Source organism: Bufo bufo, chromosome 5, assembly GCF_905171765.1.
Source record: "Bufo bufo chromosome 5, aBufBuf1.1, whole genome shotgun sequence".
Classification (NCBI taxonomy): domain Eukaryota; kingdom Metazoa; phylum Chordata; class Amphibia; order Anura; family Bufonidae; genus Bufo; species Bufo bufo.
In genome coordinates this window covers 400,046,433-400,061,624 of record NC_053393.1, presented here as the reverse complement: position 1 = coordinate 400,061,624, position 15,192 = coordinate 400,046,433, and the positions used below count along the sequence as shown (strand labels likewise).

General features: G+C 41.5%; 1 protein-coding gene across 1 annotated transcript in view; it reads left to right on the top strand.

The window, feature by feature from the left end:
* GPLD1 (glycosylphosphatidylinositol specific phospholipase D1) overlaps positions 1-15,192 on the top strand; it is a 58,729-nt gene that overhangs the window by 30,928 nt on the left and 12,609 nt on the right. The window contains exons 13-20 of the mRNA XM_040432883.1: positions 2,836-2,969; positions 5,257-5,443; positions 8,263-8,373; positions 11,235-11,309; positions 11,434-11,590; positions 13,362-13,503; positions 14,031-14,121; positions 14,625-14,718. Coding sequence (XP_040288817.1) covers positions 2,836-2,969; positions 5,257-5,443; positions 8,263-8,373; positions 11,235-11,309; positions 11,434-11,590; positions 13,362-13,503; positions 14,031-14,121; positions 14,625-14,718 — 991 coding nt within the window. The remainder of the gene's footprint in view (positions 1-2,835; positions 2,970-5,256; positions 5,444-8,262; positions 8,374-11,234; positions 11,310-11,433; positions 11,591-13,361; positions 13,504-14,030; positions 14,122-14,624; positions 14,719-15,192) is intronic.

The following is a 15,192-nucleotide window of genomic DNA, read 5'->3' as shown; positions in this document are numbered from 1 at the left end:
AACATGGAGGGGGCCATGTGGGGAGAAGCAATGTGAGAACATGGAGGGGGCCATGAATCTGTGGGGAGAAGCAATGTGAGAACATGGAGGGGGCCATGTGGGGAGAAGCAATGTGAGAACATGGAGGGGGCCATGTGGGGAGAAGCAATATGAGAACATGGAGGGGCCATGAATCTGTGGGGAGAGTGCTCCAGATTCGGTTGTTAAAATTACAGCGGCAGCAGGAGATGAGCGCTTCAATTCCAGAGTTTAGCTCCTAAGGCTTTTTAAAAGTTGAGTGGTATGTGTGTAGTGTATATATAGTGTATTTGTGTGTAGCATATATATGGTGTATGTAAATATGTCGTGACTGTGTTGCATATATATGGTGTATGTAAATATGTGTCGTCACTCGTGACGCGCTGCGTATCCACCGCTGAGTAGGGAACCTGTTGTTAAAAATTTGAATCCCACCCCTGAGTGCACCCCCTAAACTGCCACCGTCAACCCTGTCCCTGCCTACTTGCACCACCCTCCCTAGGTGACGGGGCGCAACTGGGTGACGGTCCCTGACCTACATAAGTGTAGAGCAGATCGAACAGAGAAGGAGAGGAACAGACAGCCAAGGCAGAAGGCGGAACACAAGACTAAGGCAAACGGATAGACAGGAAGGTAGATAAGACAACAGTACCCAGTGATGGGAAAGGCAATGGCGGGTCACCTAGCCGAGGTCGGTCTGGGAGGTCACGTCAATACAAGGGATGAGGCAGGAGACGAAATCCGAGAACAAGCCGAGGTAAAATCCGAGAGATAGCGTAGGTACCAAGGGAGCGGGCAAAGCGAGGTTAGGAAACAAACAAAGTCAATACCAGAGGTCAAGTAGGAAGCAATAATAGTACACACAGCCCTAGAGACAAAAATCACAGGCAACCTGTAGCCAGCAGGCCGCCTTTATTTATAGTGGGGAGTGAGGGTCATGTGACGTGGCCAGCGTCACATGACCGACAGACAGACGAGTCGAGCACAGAGTGATCAGCTCGGCGCTCAAGGCAGGCCTAGGAGCAGGGAGCCTCCCAGCTAGCAAAGCCGCCCTGGGAACGAGGCCAAACACAGATCCTCGCTCCCGAAGCTAAGCAGCAGGTTTGCGGCTGATGGGAGACCGAGTGCGCCTTCGGCGCCCCGTTACAGGTATGCCATAAGTGTTGCGTCAGTGGTATTCACGGACCAATAAGCTTCAATGGGCTTGTTTAATCCACATCATGGACCAAAATAGTGTATGTCTATGTGTTTGTTCCTGGGGGCACTACAAAGGGGCATTAAACCTACTGGGGGCACTAGTGGGAGGCATTATAACTGCCGGGGGTACTACAGGGGGGCATTATACCTGCTGGGAGTACTACAAGGGGCATTATAACTACTAGGGGCACTACAGGGGACATTATATCTGCTGGAGGTACTAGAAGTGGGAATTATAACTCCTGGCAGCACAATAGGGGACATTATATTGCGGGCACTATTGGCTGCATTTTAATTACTGGGAACACTCTACGGGGCCTTATTACTATTGGGGGCACTTTGGGGAGAGCCTTATTACTACCCTGAGCACTTTAGAAGGCCTTATTGTTTTACAGTTTCCCGGACTGAGAACAGTCATGTGAGACTACTCCTACAGCCATTGTCTAATACGCCACCCTGGTCTTCACCCTTTAACCTGGCATTTCCCTTGTTCAGATCTCTGTACAGGGGAAATGCCAGGTTCCTACCTCTTGAACTATGTCTCTGTTCATTCGCAGCTGACCCAGGAGGGAGAGAAACCAGAACATTGCACTAAGGGGACAGATGACAGCAACGTCAGTGGACAGACCGAAGTCAGGCAGAGTTTGTTTGATCCAGTAAACAGGTAGTAGGTTACAGCAAGCAGCACAGGATCAATCCAGAAGTCAAGCAGGAGTCAGGATAGACACCACCTTCACAGGACTAGTCAACCTTGGCCCTTATTACTCTGGCACCCTCCCATAGGGGAAGGAGTGTAAATAACCCTGGGAGGGCTTACGTGCTGGCCCTTTAAGATCTGGAGAGAGCACATGTGGGAAAGGCCAGAACAGGCCCACGGGGCAGGGAGAACTATTACAATAGCTGTGCCTGCCGGGAGGCAAGAGTTGCTTGTAAGACATGCCCGCCGACCAGTGCTGTAAGACGGATGAGTTTTTTATGGCCATGACTGCTGAGAGAGGGAAGATGCCAACGGGAATGGACTACTGGCATCACACCCAGCCTTAGGGTGCTGCAACACATTCAGGTTTTTTGATGCAGTTTTTAAAGAGACTACAAAGAATGGATTAAAAAAAAAAGAGGTGAGGTGGTATCTTTCCTTAAAAGGGTTATCCAATAGTACACATACCCCCACAATGCCTAGGCCCCTCCTATAGACGATACTTACCTGGATCCTAGAACCCACATCCCTCCAGATCCCAGGGCACCACTGCATCTTCCATCGTGTGGATCAAAACATCCGGTGACAGGGGGGACCAGCCAATAGCAGGCCGCAACGGTGACCAGCCTCCCTAGTGTCACCCGCGATGCAGCTGCTGCCATGCAGGGAGCGGGGTAAGTATAATCTATATATGAGGTGCCCAGACATTTAGGGAAGGGGGTCATTATAGTTGTTGGATAACCCCTTTAATGCTTTGGAAATCTTTTGCTGTAATTCATAATTTAAAAGCCATTTTTCCACTGGTCCCAAAAATAGATCATCATATTTGTCCTGAGCTTTAATTATTTATTTATTTGTTATTCAAAGAAAAAACAAGAATTATATCATGGATATTAATAGGTATTATCATGTTGTCATTGCAGAGCTCAATGCAACTGCTATCCAGTGCCATCCAAGCTGCAAATATAAAAAACATGCTTAAATTTCAGTATTCAAACCATATTTACACACCGTCAGCTACTTACTTTGTGAATTCTCCGTATTCCAGACTGGGATGGTAAGTGTAAATATATTATTTATTATAATATATTATAATATATTATCTATACTAAACATCGCCACTATGTATGTTAAATGAGTTGTCTGAGACTGATAAAAAGTTGCCAAAGGGCCGGGTTTGGTATAAAGAAAAAAAAATTAAGAAAATAACTTATAAGAGCAATCCAGTCCCAGCGCCTCAGTTCTGATCCCACTGCACATGCAAACACCTGACCTCTGCCGACCAATCAATGGCCTCTAACAGATCAGAAATTTCTCAAACTGACTTGTGACTATGGTGGCATCCCATAACGGTGCCACATTTAAACACTGAATCCCAGTGAGAGCCCCTGTCATTGCAGAACTATGGGTTATTTTCATTGCTCGATATGCAAATCAGCACAAACTGGGAGGCAACCTAATATATCTGCCACCATCCAATCAAAGTGGGCAACATACATGTACATCATTTGCATTAAGAGGTTAAAGTCACTGAGCTCTTTAAGCCTTTATGGACAAGGCCTACTTTAGACTTCAGGAACTGCAATTTATTTATTTATTTCATCTTTGCATTTCAAATGCCATAACTTTTTAATTTTTGCATCGAAATGCATTTTTTAATGGCTCCATTTTGGGGTTGTATTGTATAACTGTTATATATTCTTTGGGGGCATGAAAAAACATAGCAGTTCCAGCATAGTTTTTTTTTCCGGTTCCGCTTTTATTGCATTCAGTATGGGGTACAAGTGACATAACAGCTTTATTCTCTTTTTTTCCTCAGTACAGGATTTGAACATGTGATCCTCTGATCATCCATATAATATTCTGTATAATATTTCAGTGTATTATATCAGTTCCAATAATTCCTGTTCATCCCTGCCTTTAGCACATACTTGCCGACTCTTCCAGAGCATCCGGGAGATCTCCTGGACTTACAGTAGAACTGGAAAAAGCTCCCTGGAACAGCATTGAGGGATTTTTTTTGTCTCAGAATGCAGCCTGTACATTAAACATATATAGTCACGGGATACTGTGTCATTAGTTTCAGCCCCTATGCACAATCATAGATGGGTTTAAGCAGCTGAGCACGTAAGAAAAGGGGTGATGCTCAGTGGCGTGCCTAGGGTGTTTGTCACCCAGGGTGGGTCACTTTTCTGCCCCCCCCCCCAAATACTTTAAAAAAATCGTACCCCCTCACAGTAGTATTGTCCTGATTGTACAACCTTCACAGTAGTTTTGACCAGATATGTGCCCCCTCACGGTAGTTATGCTCATATTGTGCCCCCTCACGGTAGTTATGCCCCTCCATGACAGAAATGCCCTCTGTGCCCCCTCTGTTAAAAAAAAAAAAAAACGTAAAAAGTGCTGCTTCACCATTCAGTGCGGGAGAGACGGAGTGTGGGGAGCTGAGTGACAGGACCGCAGCTCCCGACGCTCCAGCAATGAATGCTTCCATCTGTATTGATGGAAGCACTCATTGTTTCTGGGCTCTGGCACCCGGGGAGGACCACCCCCCACGTTCCCCCCTTAGCACGTCACTGTGCCTGTTATGAGTGGTGGGGTAAAAGTTTGCCACCTCCTTTCCCAGGAGATGCAGGTAACACGTTGGTAGGTAAGCAGCATTATGCATAAAGCAATCTTTAGTTTCTTCACATACCACTGTTTTCCTTGAGTTTTTCCCTTAGTTACGGCTGTTTAAACATTTACAATATGAGGACCTTCTCAAGATGGCTCCTCTGCCAGTTCTCTGAGGCCAAAACTGCTTTCCCTCACTTCCCATACACATTTGCTGTAGCCAGCAGCTCTCTGCCAGCCAATAAGATTGGATTACTGAGAGACACGTCTCCTCACTCTGAAGCCTAATGCAGGCATGCAGTATGGAGGACCGCCCCTCCATCTTCCTGTCAGACAAGCCATAGCAACTGTCTTTTAAGGGAGCAGTGGAAAGGGGCAGGAGACATTAATGAAAGCTGTTATTATAAGCTAATTACAGATCTTTTGACAATCATTGACAGACTAACTCAGGTATACATGCCTAGCTCTAATAAACTAACAAATAAAAAAAAATAGGACTGTTACCCTTTAATATGACCCATCATGTCTGTTTATACAGATTGCATGTCAAAGTGCTTGATATTATTCTCATGTTTGCAATGTGTGTTGCTAAAATACCTGAAAATTAGGAGGGTGTCATATACTGTATTTCCTCTACATTATTTCTTTCTAGACACTACAGCCTGAAATGTATGTTTCTCAGCCAGAAATAGGCATCTGAAACAGTGCCTAACATAATAATATTTTTACAGGACAGTCACTAAAGGTGATCTTAACAATGATGGCTGGGAGGACTTAGTTGTAGGAGCCCCAGGCTGCAGCACTTTAGGCCATGTTCAAGTTGGCTGTGTGTATATCATCTACAGTAATGATTCAGGAATTCCTTCTGATGACATGGACCTAGATAAGGATGCAGATGTATTGCTCAGAGGCTTTGAGGTACTAAGATGTAGAATAACTCTCTCTTGGTATAGCGATGAAGGTGAGCATTATTTGACATGGTACATATTAGCTGTATAATGTAAACTATGGCTATATTGTTATGCCAATATCTCTAAAATGTGATATCAATGACATATACATTTGATAGGTGAGGTATAAGAAAGAACAAATATCAAAACACACAAGGTTGGTTCATACAACCAAGCCCTCTATTCGCGGACAGTGATTTCCAAAACTTCTGCTGTAGGCTTTCCTCCTCTTCCTTGTTGGAGTAAAGGGTATGGAAGGAAACAATACAGTATATTAGGTCAATTAGCTTCCAAATAGATTGCATCCTTGTTTGCTAACAGTGTTGTGCCTATAGAAAAGGAGTGACCTGCAAAGGTTTTCACTGGCCATGGAGAAAGAGTTGGTGCTAACCAAAGCACTTTTTTAGGGTGAACCACATAGTTTGCTAAATAAGCATACACCAATCAGACATAACATTAAAACAACCTGTCTAACAATGTGTAGGTCCCACCAAACAGATCTGACCCATCTATGGGATCTGGCACCAAGACATTAGCAGCTGAAACTTTGAGTTTTGTAAGTAACATGGTGGGGCCTACAAGGATCAGTCGTGCATCACTGAGCATTGAGTACCCATGACCCTGTTACTCCTTCACCAGTTCTTTCTTTTGGCCTCTTTTGGTAGGTACTTACCACTACATACAGTGCCTTGAAAAAGTATTCACACCCCTTGAACTTTTTCACATTTTTTTCATGTTAAGGCTATGTACGGCCATGTCATGGTAGGTTTGCAGTTGTGCCATACTCCTTCCATTTTCAGATGATAGATTAAACAGTGCTCCCTGAGATGCTTGGTATATTTTTTAATAACTTAACCCTGCTTTAAACTTCTCCACAACTTTATCCCTGACCTGTCTGGTGTGTTCCTTGGTTTTCATGATGCTGTTTAATCACTCATTTTCACTAACAAACATCTGAGGCCTTCACAGAACATCTGTAGTTATACTGAGAATAAATTATAAACAGGTGGACTCTGTTTACTAATAGTAATGAAAATGGGAAAGACGACTGCACTCAAAACTCAGATGTGTAAATTACTTATTTTATTTTTAATCCATCCGGGTAAATTTATAGCCACTGGCCATCGTTTCGGTCTAGACCTGGCGCTCCAACCACGCTACTATGACTAAGGCCGTGAACAAGGTCTATGTCTAGACTGAAACGTTGGCCAGTGGCTATAAATTTACCCGAATGGATTAAAAATAAAATAAATAAGTAATTTACACATCTGAGTTTCGAATGCCGTGGTCTTTCCCAATTTCACGACTATTTAACTTACCACTGAGCACCGCATTCACTGGAGAGGAGTGCTGTTCAACTCTTTACCTGAATTTACTATTAGTGATGAGCGGCAGGGGCAATATTCGAATTTGCTATATTTTGCGAATATTTGGGCGAATATTCATCATATATTCGCAAATTCGCGATTATTTTCTTGATTGCGAAAATCGGCAATGTAATATGCGCGTATTGCGTGTGCAATACAGGCATGCGTCACTGTTGATACATTTGTCAAGCTGCTAGAAGTTTCCTGAGACTGGAGAAAATGGTTGGCACGGGAGAACATTACAATAGCTTTATATGCAGATAGAGTGCTCCAATATATTCGCGATTGTGCAAATCGGCAATTAATGATGCGCGTATTTTTGTGCAATACGTGCAACTTCACATTTTAGCAGGTCTGACTACATATTACTGATTGGTGCACTAAGTATTGTAACGCTACCTAACACCCTGCACTGGAACCATCAGCTACACTATATCACTATCTAACCTACGCTATCTCCCACTAATTATCTGTATTATATATATAAGCTAACTAACTAACTAACTATCTAATGTAATTAAACAGTAAAGCACAGAGCACAGCAATGACACTGCTGTCTCTCTCAGAACTCCATAAAACTACAGAAAATGGCTGCTGGGGAGGTTCTTATATAGTAAGGGGTAGGCAACTTTCCTATTGGTTGCTAGGGATGTTGCTAAGCTTAGACAAAGACATAGCAGCCTTCTCATTGGCCCACAAGCAAGAAGGGAGGTTACTGATGGGAAAAAAAAACTAGAATATTCGAGAATACTAATATACAGCACTATATTCTAAATCTTTGCGAATTCTCGAAGTGGCGATATTAGCGATAAAAATTCGCGATTCTAATATTTGCGCCGAACACTATTTACTAATTAGGTGACTTCTGGAGGCAGTTGGTCAGACTGGATTTTATTTAGGGGTATCAGAGTACAGGGGGCCGAATACAAATATATGCCACACTTTCCAGATTTTAATTTATTGAAAATTTTGAAAACTATGTATCACATTATGTTGGTCTTTCACATAAAATCCCAATAAAATAAATTTAAGTTTGTGGGTGTAACGTGAAAAAAATGTGGAAAAGTTCAAGGGGTATGAATACTTTTTCAAGGCACTGTGCTGCCAACACCACTGCTATTTTGGAGATTCTCTTTACCCAATTTGGCTGCTGTCAAAGTAGCTCTGATCCTTACACTTGACCATTGCTTTCAACACATCAACTTTATGGACTGTTCACTCAGATTCTTAACATATCCCACCTCTTGACAGGGCCCATAAAATAAGTAATTAGCATTATTCACTTCCCCAGTTCATGGTTTTATGCTATGGCTGATCAATGTACCTTTTATATATAACTATGTTTATAATTGATTATTTGTAGCTAAGACCTTCTAGGTAAGTAAGTTTACCTGGTTATGTGTTTACATTTATTCTACAGTCCGCTGGCAGATTTGGCTCTTCTGTGGCAGTATTGGACTTCAATGTTGATGGACATCTAGATCTGGCTGTGGGAGCCCCATCTGTTGGGTCTAGGCAACTTACATACACAGTAAGGAAATGAAAGTTATCTTCTATAGTACATAAATACATTTTGTGCCAAAAATTAGACAAAACCTTGGTCACCAAGCAAACAAAACCCTAGAGGAAATCAATGAACTTTATAATAATGTAGACAAAAAAGTGTCACATTGGCACAGTTTTTAGTTTTAATCACTATTAGACAAATACAGTTGCAAGAAAAAGTATGTGAACCCTTTGGAATGATATGGATTTCTGCACAAATTGGTCATAAAATGTGATCTGATCTTTATCAAAGTCACAACAATAGACACTCACAGTCTGCTTAAACTAATAACACACAAAGAATTAGATGTTACCATGTTTTTATTGAACACACCATGTAAACATTCACAGTGTAGGTGGAAAAAGTATGTGAACCCTTGGATTTAATAACTGGTTGAACCTCCTTTGGCAGCAAGAACTTCAACCAAACTTTTCCTGTAGTTGCAGATCAGACTTGCACAACGGTCAGGAGTAATTCTTGACCATTCCTCTTTACAGAACTGTTTCAGTTCAGCAATATTCTTTGGATGTCTGGTGTGAATCGCTTTCTTGAGGTCATGCCACAGCATCTCAATCGGTTTGAGGTCAGGACTCTGACTGGGCCACTCCAGAAGGCGTATTTTCTTCTGTTTAAGCCATTCTGTTGTTGATTTACTTCTATGCTTTGGGTCGTTGTCCTGTTGCAACACCCATCTTCTGTTGAGCTTCAGCTGGTGGACAGATGGCCTTAAGTTATCCTGCAAAATGTCTTGATGAACTTGAGAATTCATTTTTCCTTTGATGATAGCAATCCGTCCAGGCCCTGACGCAGCAAAGCAGCCCCAAACCATGATGCCCCCACCACCATACTTCACAGTTGGGATGAGGTTTTGATGTTGGTGTGCTGTGCCTCTTTTTCTCCACACATAGTGTTGTGTGTTTCTTCCAAACAACTCAACTTTGGTTTCATCTGTCCACAGAATATTTTGCCAGTACTGCTGTGGAACATCCAGGTGCTCTTGTGCAAACTGTAAACGTGTATAAATGTTTTTTTTTTGGACAGCAGTGGCTTCCTCTGTGGTATCCTCCCATGAAATCCATTCTTGTTTAGTGTTTTATGTATCGTAGATTCGCTAACAGGGATGTTAGCATATGCCAGAGACTTTTGTAAGTCTTTAGCTGACACTCTAGGATTCTTCTTCACCTCATTGAGCAGTCTGCGCTGTGCTCTTGCAGTCATCTTTACAGGATGGCCACTCCTAGGGAGAGTAGCAGCAGTGCTGAACTTTCTCCATTTATAGACAATTTGTCTTACCGTGGACTGATGAACAGCAAGGCTTTTGGGGATGCCTTTATAACCCCTTCCAGCTTTATGCAAGTCAACAATTCTTAATCGTAGGTCTTCTGAGAGCTCTTTTGTGCAAGGCATCATTTACATCAGGCAATGCTTCTTGTGAAAAGCAAACCCAGAACTGGTGTGTGTTTTTTATAGGGCAGCTGTAACCAACACCTCCAATCTCATCTCATTGATTTGACTCCAGTTGGCTGACACCTCACTCCAATTAGCTCTTGGAGATGTCATTAGTCTAGGGGTTCACATACTTTTTTCACCTGCACTGTGAATGTTTACATAGTGTGTTCAATAAAAACATGGTAACATTTAATTATTTGTGTGTTATTAGTTTAAGAAAACTGTGATTGTCTATTGTTGTGACTTAGATGAAGCTCAGATCACATTTTATGACAATTTGTGCAGAAATCCATATAATTCCAAAGGGTTTACATACTTTTTCTTGCAACTGTAATGGGCAATCTAAAATCCTAATAAGCCATGGCCAAGGGTCCATGCTCACATACCAACATGCACAGACCCTGTTGCATGACTTTCTGAAAAAACAAACAAAAAAAATCTTTAAATGCCATAAACTTGTAGGCACCCACATAGGAAACCCCAAGCCCCTCATTTCTTACCACAGCACCCTGGTTCAAGGGTTGCCCACTGACTTAGGACTCATGCAGCCGACTGTATCCGTTTTGCACTCCGCCAATTGAGGATCTGCAATACATGGATACTGGCTGACACCGTCTGCATCTTTAGCGGCCCCATTGAACTGAATGGGTCCACATCTGTTCTGCAAAATTGCAGAACAGATGGGGACACAAATATACGGTAGTCTGAATGATCCCTAAGAGTCTCATCTGAACGCAGTAGACATTGGTGGCCACTGTGTCCATGGCAATCAAGATGGCAGCAGTCACATGATTTACCTGTGTGAGCACGGCCCCACATAGACCCTCTTCAATGCTAGTGCTGAAAGCAGGTACAAATATATGTATCTCTGCATGCACTGAATACTTTCAGCGCTGATACAGATGAGGATGCGATCACATGGATAAATCATGTGACCACTGTCATCTTTATCACCGTGGATACAGTGGCCACCAGTGGGGGGACCTCAACGCGGATGCTGCGGTAAAAAATTAGGAGGTTTAGGTTTTCCTATGCTATTGCCTACAAGTTTATGGCATTTTACAGATATTTCCAGAAAGTGCCCAACCCCTTTACACACTATGTCATTGCATGTAATTAACTGGTTACTAGTAATTATTAGTAATCAGTGCTTACCATTGTCTTAACATAAAGACTAAACTCAACTAAATATTCCTGCACAAGCCCTTTAGATTTCACCTCTGATCCAAGTATGGTAAAAATTTGGGTTGTAAGAACCACCAATCACAGTGTAAAAATGCATCACACAATGGTATGACAATTAAATTACCCATCTAGACTAATTTTGGTGATATTTTTTGTAATATGCTGTATTTTATTACATTCTGAGGAATTGAATGAGCATTTCCTTATTCTAGGGTTCTGTGTACGTGTATTATGGGTCAAAGGAAAATGGGATTTCATCTCAACCAAATGTCACCATAAAATGCAGAGTAAGTCATTCTTAAAAATGTATCCATTATATCACTGATTGAAATAATTCTGTGGCTGGTGATACTGTATATCTGCTGTTTCATCGAGTTACCAGTAATAAACCTTATCTTATTTATGTTGCAGTTTTCATATTGCAATTTTGGTTGGACGCTATACTCTGCTGATGTGAATAGAGACAAGAAGCTTGACCTAATAGTCGGCTCCCCTTATGCACCTGGTGGAGGAAAGCAGAGAGGTTTAGTGGCTGCATTTTATGCAAGTCATAGAAGATCTACACAAGGTAATATAAGTCATTTTTTTAAAAATATGGACATACAGAAGATTTCAGTAGGACCCGCTATAACATCTAATATGTATGGGGGTGTCTCAACTTTTCACCAATGGCAGTTGTCTGGGGAAAGAAGGGTCGAGCATGCTGAAATCCCCAAATCTGCTTTTTGATTTCAGCCACTGCCAGAGCTGTCTGGCAGCGGCTTACTCTCCATTCAGAACACATGCATGCTCTTACTCATACATCTTTATCTCAACATCTGGGCTTGTTCTAAATTACTGATGTCACACTGTCTCCACTGCACACACACAGTCGGCCTACTGTTCCATTCAGGTGACTAGACACGTCACTATGCCTCCACTGAAACAAAATGGTCCACATTTATTATGGTAAATGTGCCCCAATCTTGGCAATGTTTAGACACATTTTCATACCTCCCAACTTTTTGGATGGTCCAAGAAAGACACTTATGGTTCATGGTGTGAAGGACTCATTTTTCCTGCATGTCTATACAGTTTAATAGTTTTCTTTTAAAAAATAGTGCAAAAATTATCTGAATATTAAAATTTCCAAAATCCAAATTGCATCAAATAATGTAATAATCTACAAGAGGGGCTTCTATATATGGGAACCAGAAAAACACTTTCTGGATCAATATTGTACATTTAATAATGCAAATCTATACCTCAGATCAAAAAGAGAGACATTTAAGGATCAAAGAGGGACAGAGGGACTTGGGTCAAAAGTATGCATTTTAGAGACTTTTATAATTCAGAGGTGCAAAAAAATAGACTTTTTATGAACGGCATTTCCTGGTTTTAAGTTAGAATATGGGATTCAGCTTTACTCTACTTTGTAAATACATTAAAGAAGCTGAAATCCACAATTCTGATACACAAAAGTGGCACAGATTTTTGGCTCATTGGTACAAATGTTCAGGGCATGTGCACACATTTTCTGTGTAGAAGACTAAGCCAACAAATAGGTGGTATAAACTAGACTACATGTTCATAAAGGTGCACCAGATTTATCATCCAGCATCAGCCACTGTGATAAATTTGCCTACGTCTACTCTGTCTACAAATCTAATCAGGATTAGTAAATGTGGGTCAATGAGCCTGCCATCTGCGTACACAATGGTCCTAGATGTTCAATGTTTAACAGAGTAGGCATAATGGCAAGTTTTGTCAGATGCTCCAAGTCCTTCTTTCTGCAGCCATCTTTTTGGGAGCGCTATCCGACGAATGGAGCAGCGAGGGGGTTTGACATCAATAATCTACAAAGGGTCCAAGATTTTGAAATAAAGATGTATTAGTAAGTGCCATATGATCCACATTAAATGAGTTTTCTGTGAGTATAATATTGATGACCTATCCTCAATATCTCATTGGTGGTCTGACTCCTGGTACCCCTACTCACAGCATGCCAAGCACAGTGCCTTAAAGCGTATAACGGCTGTGCTTGGGGTATTACAGTTCAGGCCCATCCCTTGAATGGAAGTGAGCTGCCAAAAAAGGCAATGTGACCAATAAAGGTGACATCACTGACCTACAAAGAGGCCACGGCACTCACCGGAGTGCCATAGCCTAATCAAACAACTGATTGTCACAGATGCTGGGAGTCGGATTCCCATTAATCAGCTAGTGATGACCTATCCTGAGGACAGGTAATCAGCATTCTTCTCCTGGAAAACCCCTTTAAGACTGAAAGGTGTAAAGTGGAAATAAAGTGGCTAACCCATTTGTGCGGTAATGTAGTGTACTGCTTTGTTTTTTTCAAGGCAGTTTATATATGGAAGAAGCTGACTGGAGTATGTCTGGGGAACAGGACTATGCCTGGTTTGGTTATTCCATTCATAGCCATATATACAAGAGCAAAACATTGCTAGTGATCGGGAGTCCCACCTGGAGTTCATGCAAGAGGTATTTCCTTAATGTACAAGATACAATGGCCTCAGGATAAAATATTTTCAACATACAATGGTCTTTTCTGACCCATCGTAAGTTGAAACCAGACTCAACATACAATGTCTCAGACTCCGACCCAGCCAATCAAGACCACTTCTCTGGTACAATAGCTGTATTAGTTGCTAGTTAGCAGCTATTCCTGACTGTTATATGTAAGAACTAGTTTTATCTGTCTTAGTTATCTGCTTACTTTTCTTAAATATTCATTTTCTCTTATATTGGATGACATTTTGGGGCTTTGGAACCAATTACTCAAGTTACAATGGTTTTAACATACGATGGTTGTCCTGGAACCAATTCATATTGTAACTTTACACTGTATACCTCTACAGAGAGCAAGTTGCACCAAAAACCTTAGTTCAGGTGCTAAGTTGAGAGTACCACAAGGTTATATTTTAGGAAATAATTACATTTTTCTGCCATTATTGAAGAAAGGAATTTGACATAAATCATAATCCAAAATCGCTTCTTTCCCCCTACAGACGTTACTGTGAAAATGCACAACGTTTAGGGAAAGTGTATGGATTCTACCCACCAAGTAAAAACACATCTTTCATTCTGCATGGAAATGAGGTAAGTTCCCTTCCTGTATTACAACTGGCGATACACACAATTTCCTGGATGAGAGTCTATATTATTACTAGCATATGAGTGTTTATCTAGAAATAATTTTTTTTCAATGTCAATCATTATCAATGTAATGAATATAAGACAGGATCTGGACAAATATCCCATTATTTAACTGAATGGGAATACTGTAAAAAAAAAATAATGCAAGAATTTTGTTTACCTAAACATATTGAATAAAAAAAAATCTCATTGCAGTCAACAATGTACAAGAACAAGCTAAACTGCTTTCATAATTCTCTCCCACTTGGCTTTTTCTCTAAGCCCGTCCACCTAGAATCGACAGTCCCAAATCACCAATGCAATGGGTTATTTAAGGGGTTAAAAGTTTAAATAAGGTACCAGATACCATCCTGGCATATAATGTATTAACAATTCTACTTTCACTTGTGTTCATTTGACAAAAAAAGAAAGAATGGAATTTACATGAACTGACAAATCTCTTGTAGGACCAGAGTAAGATGGGCACATCATTTGCAAGTGGGACTCTGGCTGTGAATGGAGAAAGCAAACAAGTGCTGATGATAAGTGAACCTACACAAAGTCCGTAAAACCTTCTAGTACTTTAGGGATTGCTACATATTTGGGAAAACTGAAGATTACCCGTTTACAGGGGGCCAAAAACAGCATTTCCACAGGATAGGTGATAAATATATGATCGCAAACATTAGGACCCTCAGTTAATCATGAGCACTAGGGTCTCTGAGGCTCCTGGAACAGTAGTGGGGGATGCAAATGAGCTCTTAGCAAGCTCTGCCTCTGATGCCACCAGATGTAAGGTAATAAGCCAATGTTCGACCTTTTAAACAGGCCTTGAGACATGACTTGGATGGTAATCAAGCTATCATCTTATCTGCAAGGCATCAGAGGCAAAGCTTGCTAAGAGCTCATTTGCATACCTTTTTCCCAGAATTCCAGAGGAGCGCTGCCCAGCCTATAAGACTCCTCATGCCGATTAAGGCACTCTCCATGAGGAGATATAGTATCCCAATATTCTGGAACAGTAGTGTCCATAGC